We start from the raw sequence: 16,038 nt of genomic DNA on the forward strand, positions 1-16,038 counted from the left end.
TACAGGCATGTACCACCACGCCTGGCTAATCTTTTGTATCTTTAGTAGAGATAGGGTTTCCCCACATTGGCCACGCTGGTCTCGAGTTCCTGACCTCAGGTGATCCACCTGCCTTGGCCTCCCAAAGTGCAGGGATGACAGGAGTGAGCCACCACACCTGGCTGTTGCACACTTTATTTATTCTGAGGCAGGGTCTTGCTCTGTCACCCATGCTGGAGTGCAGTGGCATGATCATGGTTCACTGCAGCCTTGACCTCTCTGGCTCAAGTGATCCTCCCACCTCAGCCTCCCAAGTACCTGGGACCACAGGCCCGTGCCACTACACCCAACTAATTAAAAAATTTTTTTTGGTAGATACAGGTTCTCACTATGTTGCCCAGGCTGGTCTCAAAGCCCTGGGCTCAAGCGATCCCCCGGCCTTGGCCTCCCAAAGTGCTGGGATTACAAGTGTGAGCCATCACACGCAGCCTGTACATTTTAAAATGGTAAATTTTATGGCATGTAAATTATATATTGATTTTTAAAAAGAAAGAAAAAAGACTTAAGATGCACATCAGAGATTTAAAAAATAACCAGGGAAAATTGAACATAGATTCTATATGAAATCATATTAAAGAGTTATCAATTTGAGGGTTGTGTGATAATAATATTGTGATTATTTTAAAAATCCCTACATACTGGTGAAATGGCATGTTTGAGATTTGCTTTAAAATATTCCTGGAAAAAAAAATTGGGGGATTAGTGAAACTGGAATGACAGAAGATCATTTTTTTTCTTTTGAGGCAGAATCTCGCTCTGTTGCCTAAACTGGAGTGCAGTGGCGCAGTCTTGGCTCACTGCAACCTCCGCCTCCTGGGTTCCAGTGATTCTCATGCCTCAGCCTCCTGAGTAGCTGGGATTACAGGCATGCACCACCACGCCTGGCTGATTTTTGTATTTTTAGTAGAGACAGAGTTTCACCATGTTGGCCGCGCTGGTCTCAAACTCCTGACCTTTGATGGACAACTCTGGAAATAACTTTTTTGTTTTTCTTTTGGTATTTGAAGTTGTTAGTTTTTTCCCCTTCTCCTTGGAGTTTATTCTGCCTCAAGTGATTCACCCGCCATGGCCTCCCAAATTGCTGGGATTACAGGTGTGAGACACTGCACCCGGCCAGACTGACAATTTTTGAAGCTGAGTAACAGCTATGTGGGGGTCTGTTATTCTATTCTACCTTGTTTCAGTTTGTTTAGACAGCTTCCATTATAAAGGAAGGAATTTTTTGGATAGATGGAAATGTTTTGTATCTTGATTATTATAGTAATTACACAGCTCTATGAATTTGCTAAAAACTTCTAGAATTGTATACTGAAAAGGGTAAAATGTAGCATATGTAAATTAGCTCCCAATAAACCTGAAAAAATTCCCAAACTAATGACAACTAAATGTTCTAGATAGGTTAGTGTTCATAGTGATGCTGTAACAGCAGGGGAATTGCCAGGGTGAGACGGAGGAGGAGGGAGAGGAGAAGAAGGAGAAAGGGAGGAGGAGGAAGAACAGGAGGGAGGAGGAAGAAGAGGAGGGAGGAGGAAGGAGGAAGAGGAGGAGGGAGGAAGGAGGAAGAGGAGGAGGGAGGAAGGAGGAAGAGGAGGAGAAAGGAAGAGGAAGGAGGAAGAGGAAGGAAAGGAGGAAGGAGGAATAGGAGGAAGGAAGAGGAGGGAGGGGGAGGAAGGAGGAGGAAGGAGGAAGAGGAGAAAGGAAGAAGAGGAAGGAGGAAGAGGAAGGAAAGAGGAGGAAGGAGGAATAGGAGGAAGGAGAAAGGGAGGAAGAGGAAGGAGGAAGAGGGAGGAAGGAGGAGGAAGAAGGAAGGAGGAGGAGGAGGAGGGCGGAGAAACAGGAGGAGGAAGGAGGAAGGGGAAGGAGGAGGAAGAGGAAGGAGGAGGAAGGAGGAGGGAGGAGGAAGGAGAAAGAGGAGGAGGAAGGAGGGAAGAGGAGGAGGAAGAGAAGGAGGAAGAAGAAGGAGGAAGAGGAAGGAGGAGGAGGAGGAAGGGCGAGGAAGAGGAGCAGCAGCAGGCAGTGACTGGGACTGAGATTCAGGGTGACTGCATAAGGGATTAACTTGAATAACCCATGTTCTCTCTATAAGGCCCTGCCTGCCTGCTGGGCACCTCTCAGGGTAAGGGCCAGCATTCTTTGGTGACACCATGGATCACACAATGAAGAAGATGCCCAAGTCATACCTGCTATCCCCCGATGGTGTCACTCTGTAGTCATTTCCCCCCACCAGAGGGGAGACAGGGAGGAGGCGAGGGGATGGAAGAGAATGGAAGAGAACTAAATCAGAGACGGAATTCCAGCCTCATCTGCAGAACAGAGACAATGGTCCAGACCTTGCAGAGTCCAGAGGGGCAGATGGGAGGACCATGCACACACGCTGAGCCCTGTGTGGGTGTCGACTTTTGGGAGCAGCCAACAGCCCACAGAGTTTGAATTCCTGTCACACTTCTTACAAGCTGTATGACCTTGGACAAGTGTCTTAACCTTTCTGGGCCTCAGTTTCCTCATTGATTAACTGAGATTTTGTGCTTCCATGAGATTGTTGTGAGAGATTCATTGAATGTAAGGACCTTAGCCCTGGCCGGGCGCGATGGCTCACGCCTGTAATCCCAGCACTTTGGGAGGCCAAGACAGCAGATCACTTGAGTCCAGGAGTTTGAGACTAGCCTGTCCAACATGGTGAAACCCCATCTCTACTAAAAATACAAAAATTAGCCAGGCGTGGTGGTGCGAATCTGTAATCCCAGCTACTTGGGAGGCTGAGGCAGGAGAATTGCTTGAACCCGGGAGGTGGAGGCTGCAGTGAGCCAAAATCACGCCACTGCCTCCAGCCTGGATGACAGTCTGGGACTCCGTCTCAAAAAAAAATTTTTTTTCTTAATTTTTTTTTATTAATAGAACTCAGGTCTTACTATGTTGCCCAGGCTGGTCTCTAACTCCTGAGCTTATGCAATCCTCTCACCTTGGCCTCCCAAAGTGCTGGGATTACAGGCATGAGCCATCGTGTCCAGCATTGTTTTCGGAGTGGGAGCTCGTCTGCCTTTTAAACCTGTCGTTTAGCCTGAGTCATTCATGGACTGTACCATGGCCCTCGACGTGTGAACTCAAACCACCTGTTCATTCCTGGGTCCTGCTTTTGTTCAAGCCCCAGGCTGCCAGCTGGTGTCATCGTAACTCACTCATGGGCCAGGGCTGCTTGGACATCCTGAAGTCATTTCCCATGTGAGCCGTGTCCAGCTGCCAGGGCTGGGTGGTCCTGTGCAGGCCGTGGGTGCGGTATGCACTGTGGCTGATGGCTGAGTGGCAGCGCTGCTCTTACATAATCAGTTTCTCTCCTCCTTTCTCTTCCCAGAGCCAGATTTCACACTGAGCAGCTGCAGTCGGAGAAATCACAGAAAGCGTCACCCAGCCCCAGATTCCGAGGGGCCTGCTAGGGACTCTCTCTTCCTGCTCCTTGGAAAGGAAGACCCCGAAAGACCCCCAAGCCACCGGCTCAGACCTGCTTCTGGGCTGCCATGGGACTTGCAGCCACCGCCCCCCGGCTGTCCTCCACGCTGCCGGGCAGATAAGGGCAGCTGCTGCCCTTGGGGCACCTGCCCGCTCCCGCAGCCCGGCCACTCCTCCACAGCCAGCCCTTCCCTGACTCAGTGGCCACCTCTGCTGCCCCGAGGCCATGTAGGCTGTGCTTAGGCCTCTGTGGACACACTGCTGGGGACAGCGCCTGAGCTCTCGGGGACGAGGAACACCACCATGCCCCGGGGCTTCGCCTGGCTGCACTGTGAGTAGTGGGGGGGGTCCCTAGGGACCTGCCCTGGGAGGCCTTGGCCTAGATCCAGGATCTGCCGTAACCATAGCAACCAGGGCATTCTTGCTGGTGAGAAGTTGCGATGCTTCCCAGCCGGACTGCAGACACCCTCTGGGATTCCCACGGCCACCGTCTGCCCTGTCTGCCGCTGACTTTAGGCTCCGACAGGCAAGCTGGGTGGGCAGTCCTGGCTGGGCGGGCAAGGTCCTCAGGGTGGTCTTAGGTCGGGGCAGGCACTGGGGGTAGGTGGCGGCATCTCACCTTTCCAGGCTTGTGGCTGCTGGGGAGCCCCGGGCGGGCAGCAGCGGCAGAGTCCTGGGTATGGCCGGTGGAGGGTGGCAGGGGCCGGTGAAAGTGTCTAGGGACCCAAGACCCACAGCAGAAGAGCAGCCAGGTGCCTGGAGAAGGCAGCCTGTTCCCCTCCAACCCTCCCTCCATAATAGAACAGAATTAAAAAGCAGAAAGATAACACTGTTGGTAAAAAAAAAAAAAAAAAAAAAAAAGTTGAAATGAGGACAGAAAGGAAAAAAAGGATCTGGAAGCCTCTTATGCCTGCTGGGTGGGAGGCCAGACCAATATCCCCTCAGTCTCCAAGATTCAGTTCAATTCACTCAAATTCAACACATTTTTCTGGTGCCTCCCACGTGCCCACTGCAGAGTCACTGCCATGACAACAAGGACCTTGCTGTCTCGTGCCTCTGTCTCCAACGCCTGGCACAGGGTTGAGTGCTCAGGAACTGTTTGAGGTTCGGGGTATGAGCCTGTGAGGGATTCAAAGAAGAGTTGGGTCCACCCTGGCCCTTGTGGAAATATACAACAAAGGGTTGGGACATTAAGGACGGGTGGAAGGACCCAGCTGGACCCCATGTTCTGGAAACCCCTAGGTCATGAGAAGCAGGGGTGCAGCGTGGGGGAGGGGCTACTGGAAATGTTCTAGAAGGTGGGGTGGTGTTCACACAGGTAGACCTGGGGTTGTGAGGCCCATGTTCCAGGGAGAGGGGCCAGTGTGAGCAAAGGTTTGGCGGTGGGATGGTGAGGCCAGGCTGGGAGCTGGTTTGGACCTGGCTGGCTGAGGCCTTGAAAGGCAGGCAAAGTGTTCCTCCCTCCCCATAGCAGGCAGCCCTGGAGGATTTGAGAGCCCGGCGCGGGTGGTATCGTGATTGGGAGTTCCTCTGCTCTCGAAGATCAGTCTGGCAGTATTTGTAGGAGTTACTGTTGTCACCGTCTGCACAGGAGGGAATGAGGGTCATTCTGGAGGTGGAGGTGCGAATGAAAGGCAAGGGATGCTGGGCTGGTGGCTCACGCCTGTGATCCCAGCACTGTGGGAGGCCAAGGCAGGAGGATGGCTTGAGGCCAGGAGTTTGAAACCAGGCTGGGCAGCATAGCAAGACTCCATCTCTAAAAAAAGGAAAATTAGCCAGGTGTGGTGGCATACATCTGTAATCCCAGCTACTCAGGAGGCTGAGGTGGGAGGATCACTTGAGCCCAGGAGGTTGAGGCTGTAGTGAGCAAGGATTGCATCACTGCACTGCAGCCTGGGCAACAGGGTGAGACCCTGTCTTTAAAAAAAAAAAAAAAAAAAAGGAAGAGGGGAAAAAGCTCCAGGAAGTGGGTCTTAGGACCAGGCAAAGACTGGCTGGGGGATGAGGGAGAGGTAGAGCAGCAGATTGAGGTGGGGGCTGGTGCCCAGGGGCTGGGGTGCTGAGGAAGTTGAGCTGCCATAACCAATTAGAAAGCTTCGGGTGGCTTAGAGCAACAGGAATGTATGGTCTCACAGTTCTGGAGACCGGAAGTGTGAGATCAGGGTGCCTGCAGGGCTGCGTTCCCTCCAGAGGTGCTGAGAAGGAGCCTCCCTTGCCTCTTCCAGCTCCTGGTAGCTTCTGGCTTCCTTGGCCTGTGGCCTAGTCACTCAGATCTCCCTCTGTGTTTGCATGGCTTTTCCCTCTGCGTGTCTCTGCGTCCTCTCCTCTTCTTCCTAGGACACCAGTCACTGGATTTAGGGACCGGCCTAAATCCAGCATGGCCTCATTTTGACATCTTTCGTTTAATAACGCCTGTAAAAGTGGCACAGGACAGGCGAGCTCCCAAGGGGGCTTAGCCTGTGAGGGTTCTTGGCTTTGCCTAGGAAAGAATTCAAGGCAAGCTGGTGGTAGAAGAAAACAGCTTTACTGAAGAGGTGTTACAGCTCCATGCCAGCCCCTGCAGAGCAGGGCTGTGCCAGAGGAAGCGTACTGAGGAGCAGCTCAGGGCCGTTTGCAGTCATATTTATACCCACTTTTAATTGCATGCAGATTAAGGGGCAGTTTATGCAGACATTTCTAGGGAAGGGGTAATAACTTTTGGGCCATTGGGTCATTGCTATGGAAAATGGTAACTCCCATGCGTTGCCATGGCAATGGTAAACTGACATGGCACACTGCTGGGCGTGTCTTTCAGAATGCTGCTTCCGCCCCATCCATCCCTGTTTTCACTAGTCCTCAATTTGGTCCAGTGTCAGGGCTCTGCCTCTGGAGTCGGTCCTACCTCCTACTTCACAAAGACCCCATTTCCAAACAAGGTCACACTCTGGGGTTCGGGTGAATGTGGATTTGGAGGAGATGCTATTTAACCCACTGCACAGGTTCAGATTTGGTCCCTGGGGCTGGGGGTGACAAGCCTCACTTGTCACTGCCCATAGGGTCATCTCAGAGAGGGGGCAGGTCCCTCCTGCCCCCCACCCAGGGCCAGGGAACCAGGAAGGGAGTACCGTACTCAGATGGATCTTTCTTCAGCCTCCTCTCTGTCTTGCAGGTTGTTTTATTATTTTATTTTTATTTTTATTTTTTTGAGACAGAGTCTCACTCTGTCGCCCAGGCTGGAGTGCAGTGGCACGATCTCAGCTCACTGCAACCTCTGCCCCTTGGGTTCAAATGATTCTCGTGTCTCAGCCTCCCGAGTAGCTGAGACTACAGGTAGCTGCCACTGTGCCTGGCTAATTTTTGTATTTTTAGTAGAGACGGGGTTTCACCATGTTGGCCAGGCTGGTCTCGAACTCTGACCTCAGGTGGTCCGCCTGCCTTGGCCTCCCAAAGTGCTGGGATTACAGGCATCGTGAGCCTCCGTGCCCAGCCTGTCTTGTGGGTTCTTACCTCTGGGCTAAGACAAGGGCAGGGTGGGTCTCCTGACCAAGGTCAGGGGTGGCACTGGCTGTGGGGTTCCTGGCATGCAGAGCACGTGGAGGACAGTGGCCTTGAGGTTGGGGCTGTGCTGTCCCTGCCTGGTCCCTGTTTGTTAACCTGTTTCTCTGGGTGGGTGGAGGCAGCAAAAAAAGAAACTTGCACTTAGCAATGATGTTTGGGCTGCAGCCTCAGAGGAAGGCTCCCCAGTTGGGGAAAAGGCAGATCATCTGTGGACAGAGTTTCCAGGGCAGCTATGTGCCCACGTGCCAGGCTGGGAGGCTCAGTGTCACTCCAAGGCACAGTCCCTGCCTTGAGGCCACAGCTGCTGGGTCCCCAGGGCCCCAGAATGGGACACAGAGAAGGGCAGCTGCTGTAGGGTTGGGAGGTGGAGTAGACGGCCAGTGGTGATGGCCACACAGGAAAAAAGACCCAGTGTGGACAGAGATACTGATTTTTTTAAAGAAAAGCTGAAATTTTGAATTGTTATGTGAAATCCCTGTGGACCAGAGGTGGCCCTTGGGACACCAGCTTGCAACTGTTGCTCTAGGTCTGTGGTTCCAGACCGCCAGCCACAGCTTTACCCGGGACCTTGTTAGAAAGGTAGATTCCCTGACTGCATCCTAGGTTGGTTGAGCAGAAACTCTGGGGCAGGCAGGACAACCTGTGACTTAACCAGCTCTGCAAGGGATGACAATGTCTGCTCCCATTTCTACTGCTTGAGGCAAATTCCCAAATGCACATGTGAAGTGCTCAGCACGCTAGGCTGTGCAGTGTTTAACTGCGTTATGGATTCACATACAGGCTCACGCCTGTAATCCCAGCACTTTGGGAAGCCGAGGTGGGTGGATCACGAGGTCAGGAGTTTAAGACCAGCCTGGCCAACCTGGTGAAAACCCGTCTCTACTAAAAATACAAAAAAAATTATCCGAATGTGGTGGCACACACCTGTAATCCTAGCAACTCAGGAGGCTGAGGCAGCAGAATGGCGTGAACCCAGGAGGTGGAGGTTGCAGTGAGCCAAGATTGCGCCACGGCACTCCAGCCTGAGCGACAGAGCGAGACAATGTCTCAAAAAAAAAAAAAAAAAGTGTCCTGCAAGGCCAAGTCCAGGTGTGGTGGCTCATGCTTGTAATCCCAGCACTTTTGGAGGCCAAGGTGGGAGCATTACTTGAGCGCAGGAGTTCAACACCAGCCTGGGCAAAACAGCAAGACCTTGTCTCTACAAAAAATTAAAAAAAAAAAATTAGCTGGGTGTGGTGGTGGCGTCTGTAGTACCAGTTACTGGGAGGCTGAGGCAGGAGGATTGCTTGAACCCAGGAGTTTGAGATTGCAGTGAACAATGATGGTGCCGCTGCACTCCAGCCTGGGCGACAGAGCAAGACCCTATTGGAAAAGAAAAACATGAAAAAATCTCCTATAGAGATTTGGTAGTCATGCTATGAACACAGATAGTGTTGAGTCATGCTGTTTTTAAGCTTCACTAAGCATATCTAATTTTTCTCATAGCATAGCCATATCTTTGACAATGTGATTTTTATTGGCTACATGCATTGTTATGGAACATCTAGGCCATTTCCAGATTTTCACTGTTATAAATGCTGCTCTGTGCATCTTTGTTCATAATTTATTGGTTATATCTTTTTTGCTTTTCTTCCAATTTATTCCTAGAAGTGAATTTACTGGGTGAAAGAGTATAGACATTTTTAAGGCTTAGTGGTTTGAAGGGTGCGGATACTATGAAATCCATTAATAACAGAAATTGCTAAATTGCTTTCCAGGACAACACTTGTCTCACTACTTGGCCAACATCAAGTATTAATTATTAAAACGAAATGAGCTGGGTGTATGACCAGGCATGGTGGCTCATGCCTGTAAATCCAGCACTTTGGGAGGCAGAGGTAGGGAGATCAACTCGAGGTCACGAATTTGAAAACAGCCTGGCCAACATGGTGAAACCCCATCTCTACTAAAAATACAAAATATTGGCCGGGTGTAGTAGCCCCTGCTTGTAATTCTGGCTACTTGGGAGGCTGAGGCATGAGGCATGAGAATTGCTTGAGCCTGGGAGGTGGAGGTTACGGTGAGCTGAGATTGTGCCATTGCACTCTAGCCTGGGTGACAGACAAAGATTCTGTCTAAAAAAGAAAAAGCTGGGAAGCTGGGTGTAGTGGCACGTACCTCTCATCCCAGCTACTCAGGAGGGAGGCCACCACAGAAGGACCACTTGACACTAGGAGTTCGAGACAAGCCTGGGCAACATAGCAAAACCCTGTCTCAAAAAAAAAAAAAAAGCCCCAACAACCCAAAACCACAAACACAAAAACTTTTTCATTTGAATAAAATGGGCCGGGCACAGTGGCTCACACCTATAATCCCAGCACTTTGGGAGGCTGAGGCAGGAGAATTGCTTGAGCTCAGGAGTTCGAGGCAAGTCTGGCCAACATGGCCATACTGGGTCTCTACAAAAAATACAAAAATTAGCAGGCGTAGTAGCGTGCAACTGTAGTCCTAGCTACTCTGGAGGCTGAGGCAGAAGGATCGCTTGAGTCTGGGAGTTCTAGGATGCAGTGAGCCATGATCCCACTACTGTACTCCAGCCAGGGTGACAAAAAAAAAAAAAAAAAGAAAAATTATATCTGATTGTTTTAACGTGAATTTATTTATCTAGTTAGTGAGTCTGATATTTTGGGTAGTTGCTGGCCTACTTCTGTTTTATTCTTTCTGTTCTGAGGGACTTAACCTTTATTCATACTTGTTGCTAATTCTCTCCTGTTTTTTCTGTTCGGTCACGTGGAAATCGTATAGGCTGTTTTTGAAGTCACAGTGACCCCCAGTGGCAAAGCATGGTAATGTTTCAGTGACTCGTTTGTTGCAGGAAGAGACGCAGACAAGTGTGAGATCTGCATAACATCCTAGAATGACCAGACTGGAAGGCGCGACAGACCCGCTGGCATAGTTAGCTGGGAGGGACACTAAGATCAGATAGAGCAGGAAAGAAAGTGGTGTGGGTGACTGAAGACTCATTTGTCAAGTTGAAACCAGAATCCAGGATGATTCGATCTCCTGAATGCCGGGCTGGAAAACCCAGCAACGAGCTTTGAAAACATGTCACCTGGACACCAGGGGCAGAGGCTGTCCTGGGCGGGAGGTTGTGCCCGCCCCACGGAGCGAGAGAAGCGGGGAGACCAGACGTCGACCCTGAGGCGTGCCTCCTGGGGGGCTCTAGTGGCCGGCGTGGGGTGGGTGTGGACCCTCTGGACTGCTCGTGCCTGCCTGACCTTGCTGTTCTGGAACCAGATCCCAGGGAAAGCATTCCAGATCCCATGCCCCCCACCACACCTTTCCCATCGGTGCTTGTCACCTATGCAAACGGATGACGGTCGTGCTCGACTTTGCACGTTGTGGACGGTGTGGATGAGATGGAGAGTGCTCATGTGCTCTTGTCGGGTGTGGTCCACAGATCTTGGGATCTTCCTTGGCGTGGCTTTGGGGAACGAGCCTTTGGAGATGTGGCCGTTGACGCAGAGTGAGGAGTGCACTGTCACGGGTTTTCTGCGGGACAAGCTGCAGTACAGGAGCCGACTTCAGTACATGGTAACCACGTGGGCACCAGCTGTGTCCCTGTCCCCGCGCCCTGGGGCTCACCTGGCATAGGCCTCTGGACATTCAGAGCCCTTCCTAGGACCTGTGTCAGCCCTGAGCCGACCATGGCCTGTTTCTCTGCCTTTCTCTGAAACCTACCCATGCACCTGGTCTGCACTTACTGACCCCTCTCCTGCCATCTCCTGGGGCCTCCACCCCTCCTCCTTGATCTCACTTTAATCCCACCTCCAGAGTGGCACTCACCGTATGACTCAGGAATGGACACCTGGAGCTCTTTGAGGAACCCCAGGCACTTATTAGCCAGGGAGATAAAGACCTAGAAATCGGAATGTTTGGTTCTTTTTGCAGAGTGGAGATGTCTGTGTGGCTGTGTGTATCTTTTTTTTTTTTTTTTTTTTTTTTTTTTGAGACGGAGTCTTGGTCTGTCGCCAGGCTGGAGTGCAGTGGCTCAATCTTGGCTCACTGCAACCTCCACCTCCCAGGTTCAAGTGATTCTCCTGCCTCAGCCTCCTGAGTAGCTGGGACTACAGGCGCGCACCACCATGCCCAGCTAATTTTTGTAATTTTAGTAGAGACGGGGTTTCACCATGTTAGCCAGGATGGTCTCCATCTCTTGACCTCGTGATCTGCCCGCCTCACTCAGCCTCCCAAAGTGCTGGGATTACAGGCGTGAGCCACCGTGCCTGGCCCCCAACCCCCCCCCCCCTTTTTTTTTTTTTTTTACTTTTTCTAAAAATCTTTTCTTTTGAGACAGGGTCTTGCTCTGTTGCCCAGGTTGGAGTGCAGTGGGTAATCTCAGTCCACTGCAACCACCACCTCCCAGGCTCAAATGATCCTCCCACCTTAGCCTCCTGAGTAGCTGGGACTACAGGCATGCCATACTATGCCCAGCTAATTAAAACTTTTTTTTGAATAGAGACAGGGGTTCACCATGTTGCCCAGGGTGGTCTTGAACTCCTGGGCTCAAGCAATATGCCCACCTTGGCCTCCCAAAGTGCTGGGATTATAGGTGTGAGCCATCATGCCTGACCTGTGTATCTTTTTAAATTAATTAATTTAATTTTTAGAGACAGGGTGTCACTCTGTTGTGCAGGCTGAAGTGTAGTGGCGGGATCATAGCTCAGTGTAACCTTAAACTCCTGTGCTCAGGTGACTCCTCTCCTCAGCCTCCCAAGGTGCGTGAGCCACTGCACCTGGCTTGTGTCTTTTTTATTTTAACAGCTTTACTGAGATATAATTTACATATTTATATATAAAAGACATAATTTACTCATTTAAAGTGCACAACTCAAAGGTTTTTTAGTTCACAGAGTTGTGTGACCATCGCCATCATAGGTTTTAGAACATTTTCACCCACAAAATAATGTTTTTCTTGAAGTAGTGTGTCCTCACTCTTGAGCCTTAAATTTCTGCCTTAATAGGAACTGTGTATGTCGTTTCACCCTCCCTGAGTCCCAGAGGAAAGTGAACTGTTTTTATCCCAGTTGGGAGCCAGGCATACCTCTCTGCACAGGACCACCTCTGCCATCCAAGGTCTGGGCCCTGAGTTCTCTCCTCCTACATCAAAATTCATCTGGAGGCTGGGCGTGTGGCTAATGCCTATAACCCCAGCACTTTGGGATGCTTAAGCCCAGGATTCAAGACCAGCCTGGGCAACGTTAAGAAACCCCATCTCTACAAAAAATTAAAAAAATTATCTGGGCGTGGTGGCACACACCTGTGGTCTCACCTACTTGGGAGGCTGAGGCGGAAGGATTGCTTGAGCCTGGGAGATCAAGGCTTCTGTGAGCCATGATGCTGCCCCTGCACTCCATACTGGGTGACAGAGTGAGACTAACTGTTAAAAAAAAGATCATCTGGGAGGTTGGGGAGCCTGCTGGTCATTTCTACTTCTGGCCTCATAGTTTGTTCTTGTGCCTGTCTAGAAACACTACTTCCCCATCAACTACAAGATCAGTGTGCCTTACGAGGGGGTGTTCAGAATCGCCAACGTCACCAGGCTGGTGAGAATCCCTTCCTGGGCTGGGGGGACCCTGCCTCCTGTGACATCTGGTGGGCCCCAGCCTCAGAGGCGCACTGGGATTGGCAGGTGGTGCTGCTGGCCTGGGGCCTCTCCTCAGCCCCGAGAGCAGGCTGAGCCTTGGCCCAGGCACACGTTTGTCCACTGTCTGCAGCGGACAGCCCGTGTCTCCTCCCTATGCAGGGGCAAGTCCCTGGTGAGGGGGTGGTCAGAGCCCAGAGGCCCATGTCTCCCGGGTTGCAGTGACTTCCCTGTTTCCGCAGCAGAGGGCCCAGGTGAGCGAGCGGGAGCTGCGGTATCTGTGGGTCTTGGTGAGTCTCAGTGCCACTGAGTCGGTGCAGGACGTGCTGCTCGAGGGCCACCCATCCTGGAAGTACCTGCAGGAAGTGCAGACGCTGCTGCTGAATGTCCAGCAGGGCCTCACGGTGAGTGGTGCAGAGGGGTGGCAGGCGGGGCGTGTGTGTGCATGTGTGTGTGTGAGCGTGTGCGTGTATGAGTCTATGAGGTGTGGCCAAGAGCTGGTGAGGGAAAGGGCGAACACACCGAAAGATGGGCACAAGCCGAGGGACGTGGGAGAAGTTGGGGAGGGGTGCAGGAAAAGAGGCCTGTGGAAGGAAGAGGTGGCCATGGTGGCCATGAGAGCCAGGCTCGGGGGGCAGGCGATGTCTCTGAGACTCTGTTCTAGGCTCTGCCTCTCTCCCTCTGGATCCTGGGCAAGTCATCGTACCCTCTTTGTTTCTGCAACACGAGGGTCCTGGAGGCGGGGTGGGGGGGAGGGGAAGAATAGATGGAGCACAGGGAATGTTTAGGGCAGTAAAACATGCTGCAGGCTGGGCGCAGCGGCTCATGCCTGTAATCCCAGCACTTTGGGAGGCCGAGGCGGGTGGGTCGCCTGAGGTCAGGAGTTCGAGACCAGCCTGGCCAAATGGTGAAACCCCGTCTCTACTAAAAATACAAAAATATAAGCCAGGCCTAGTGGCGGGCACCTGTAATCCCAGCTACTCAGGAGGCTGAGGCAGGAGAATCGCTTGAAGCCGGGAGGCAGAGTTTGCAGTGAGCTGAGATCGCCCCATTGCACTCCAGCCTGGGTGACAAGAGCGAAAAATTCTATCTCAGAAAAAACAAAAATCTATGCTGCAAAGTACACATGGTGTATACATGACATCACACATTTATCACAACCCACAGAACTGTACAACACAGAGTGTGAACCCTAATGTAAATTATGGACTTTAATTTAAAAAAAAAAAAAAAGAGGTCCCCCATCCCCGCCCCACTCGGAGAAATTGATCTGAGGCCTCAGGGATGTTGTCCTCTAAAATGCCTGAGTCGTAGTAAAAAGGAAGGTGGCGAGATGACCCATGCAGGCCGTGTGTGCTGTGGGACCTCTCCCTGTCCCCACCAGCCCTCCTCAGGACTCTGGTGCACACCTGTCCCAGGGACCCACCTGCTGCCCTGCCCAGCCAGCTGCTGACAAGGCCCAGCCTGTGGGGAGAACATCCCAGGCCAACTGTGAGCTTCTGACGGCGAAAGGGCTTAGGGACTAGCACCTGTTTTTGCAGCTGCCTGGAGCTTTCCTGGAATGAGACTGGTGGGGAGGCTGTCAATTCCTACAAAGTCAGGAGACTCCTTGATCTCCTTGGTGGCTCTTTTTCTTGTTTCATTTTATTTATTTATTTTATTATTTTAGAGATGGGGTCTCGCTATGTTGCCCAGGCTGGTCTTGAACCCCTGGCCTCAAGTGATCTTCCTGCCTCAGCCTCCCAAAGTCCTGGGATTACAGGCATGAGCCACCCTGACTGGCCTCTGTGGTGGCTTTTTTTTTTTTTTTTTTTTTTTTGAGATGGAGTCTCACTCTGTTGCCCAGGCTGCAGTGCAGTGGGGCAGTCTCGGCTCACTGCAACCTCCGTCTCTCAGGTTCAAGCAATTCTCCTGCCTCAGCCTCCCAAGTAGCTGGGATTACAGATGCCTGCCACCACACCTGTATTTTTAGTAGAGACAGGGTTTTGCCATGTTGGTTAGGCTGGTCTTGAACTCCTGGCCTCAAGTGATATGCCTCCCTCAGTCTCCCAATGTGCTGGGATTACAGGTTGAACCACCGTGCCTGGCCGTCTCAGTCTTTTCATGGCCTTCTGCCTTGTGTTTCCATGTCTTTGTGACCTTTCTCTTACAAGGACATCAGGCATTGGATTTCGGGCCCACCCGAAATCCAGGATGATGTCCTTCTAAGATCCTGAACTTAATTACCTGTGCAAAGAACCTATTTCCAAATAGGGTCACATTCACAGGTACCAAGGGGTAGGACCAAGACACAGCTTTTTGGGGGAGGAGAGGGACAATTTGGCCCAGGACATGTTGCCTGCTTGTCGCCCCCTTCCAGAAGATCACCCCCACATTTCCCATGATGCTTTCTACAGTAGCCCTGACCCTCCTGTACAGGAACTTCCTTCCCTTGGTGTCACGGTGCACCCCACATGACCCTGTTGTTGCATATCGTGGAGAGAAACCACCCCAGCTTGAAGCTGGACACCCTGCCCTGTGTATGTGACTTAAGCCTCAGTGTCCCTGTGAGGGCCTTCTCTTGTTCCTTGGAGTTGATGGAGATGTCTGCTTCCTGAGGGACAGTTTTCCCCAGGTCAGGGGGTCCTCACGCGGTGGTGGGTGGCCGTGCCTGGGTGCGGGATGCCCCACTTTCCTCTCTGTCCTGATCTACGCTCTTTACTCATTTTTCCAAGGATGGAAAAACGAAGCCTCTGAGTTGTGCATGGGTGAGGGGTGGCATCTGGGACCCTCTGCACACCCACAGGAAGAAGTTGGTGAGAAATAGCTATCCAGGCTCATGGTCACAGGAAGTCTGGTCCTTCTTCCGGGGTTTGGGCAGCTCCAGGTGACTGGACAGCCCTCACGGCTCACCTGCGGTGCGGCCCCATCTCGCCACCGCTCCTGACGGTTTCCTCCTTTCCAGGGTGTGGAGGTCAGCCCCAAGGTGGAATCCGTGTTGTCCCTCTTGAATGCCCCAGGGCCGAACCTGAAGCTGGTGCGACCCAAAGCCCTGCTGGACAACTGCTTCCGGGTCATGGAGCTGCTGTACTGCTCCTGCTGTAAGGATCTCTCAGGCGATGGGGCCTGGGGGTGGGAGACTGGGCATCTGGGCCCACCCAGGCCAGCTGGCAGAGCTGGCATCCTCCCAGGCATATCCTCTGCTCCCTAGGGCTACAAGCCATTTCTGGAAGGCAGGATGGGCCCTGGGTAGAGTGGGGGACAAGCACAAGTGGCTTGGTTTGGTGGGGAGGGTGGTCTTGAACACTGCTGCAGTCTTGTCTTTTTTTTTTTTTTCCCTATCCCTTGCAGGTAAACAAAGCTCCGTCCTAAACTGGCAGGACTGTGAGGTGCCAAGTCCTCAGTCTTACAGCCCG

At 51.9% G+C, this 16,038-nt stretch overlaps 1 protein-coding gene across 3 annotated transcripts in view; it reads left to right on the top strand.

Annotated features, from left to right (window-relative positions):
• Nucleotides 1-16,038, top strand: part of IL34 (interleukin 34) — a 77,317-nt gene that overhangs the window by 60,665 nt on the left and 614 nt on the right. For 2 of the 3 annotated variants that reach the window (XM_055299177.1, XM_055299178.2), the window contains exons 2-7: nt 3,389-3,814; nt 10,460-10,593; nt 12,528-12,605; nt 12,886-13,047; nt 15,588-15,723; nt 15,974-16,038. The exon at nt 15,974-16,038 is cut by the window's right edge and continues 614 nt beyond it. In XM_055299177.1, coding sequence (XP_055155152.1) covers nt 3,787-3,814; nt 10,460-10,593; nt 12,528-12,605; nt 12,886-13,047; nt 15,588-15,723; nt 15,974-16,038 — 603 coding nt within the window. In that variant the 5' untranslated portion in view covers nt 3,389-3,786. The remainder of the gene's footprint in view (nt 1-3,388; nt 3,815-10,459; nt 10,594-12,527; nt 12,606-12,885; nt 13,048-15,587; nt 15,724-15,973) is intronic. The other variant, XM_055299179.1, reaches the window with a different exon arrangement.

The sequence above is a fragment of the Symphalangus syndactylus genome, chromosome 11 (assembly GCF_028878055.3).
Source record: "Symphalangus syndactylus isolate Jambi chromosome 11, NHGRI_mSymSyn1-v2.1_pri, whole genome shotgun sequence".
Classification (NCBI taxonomy): domain Eukaryota; kingdom Metazoa; phylum Chordata; class Mammalia; order Primates; family Hylobatidae; genus Symphalangus; species Symphalangus syndactylus.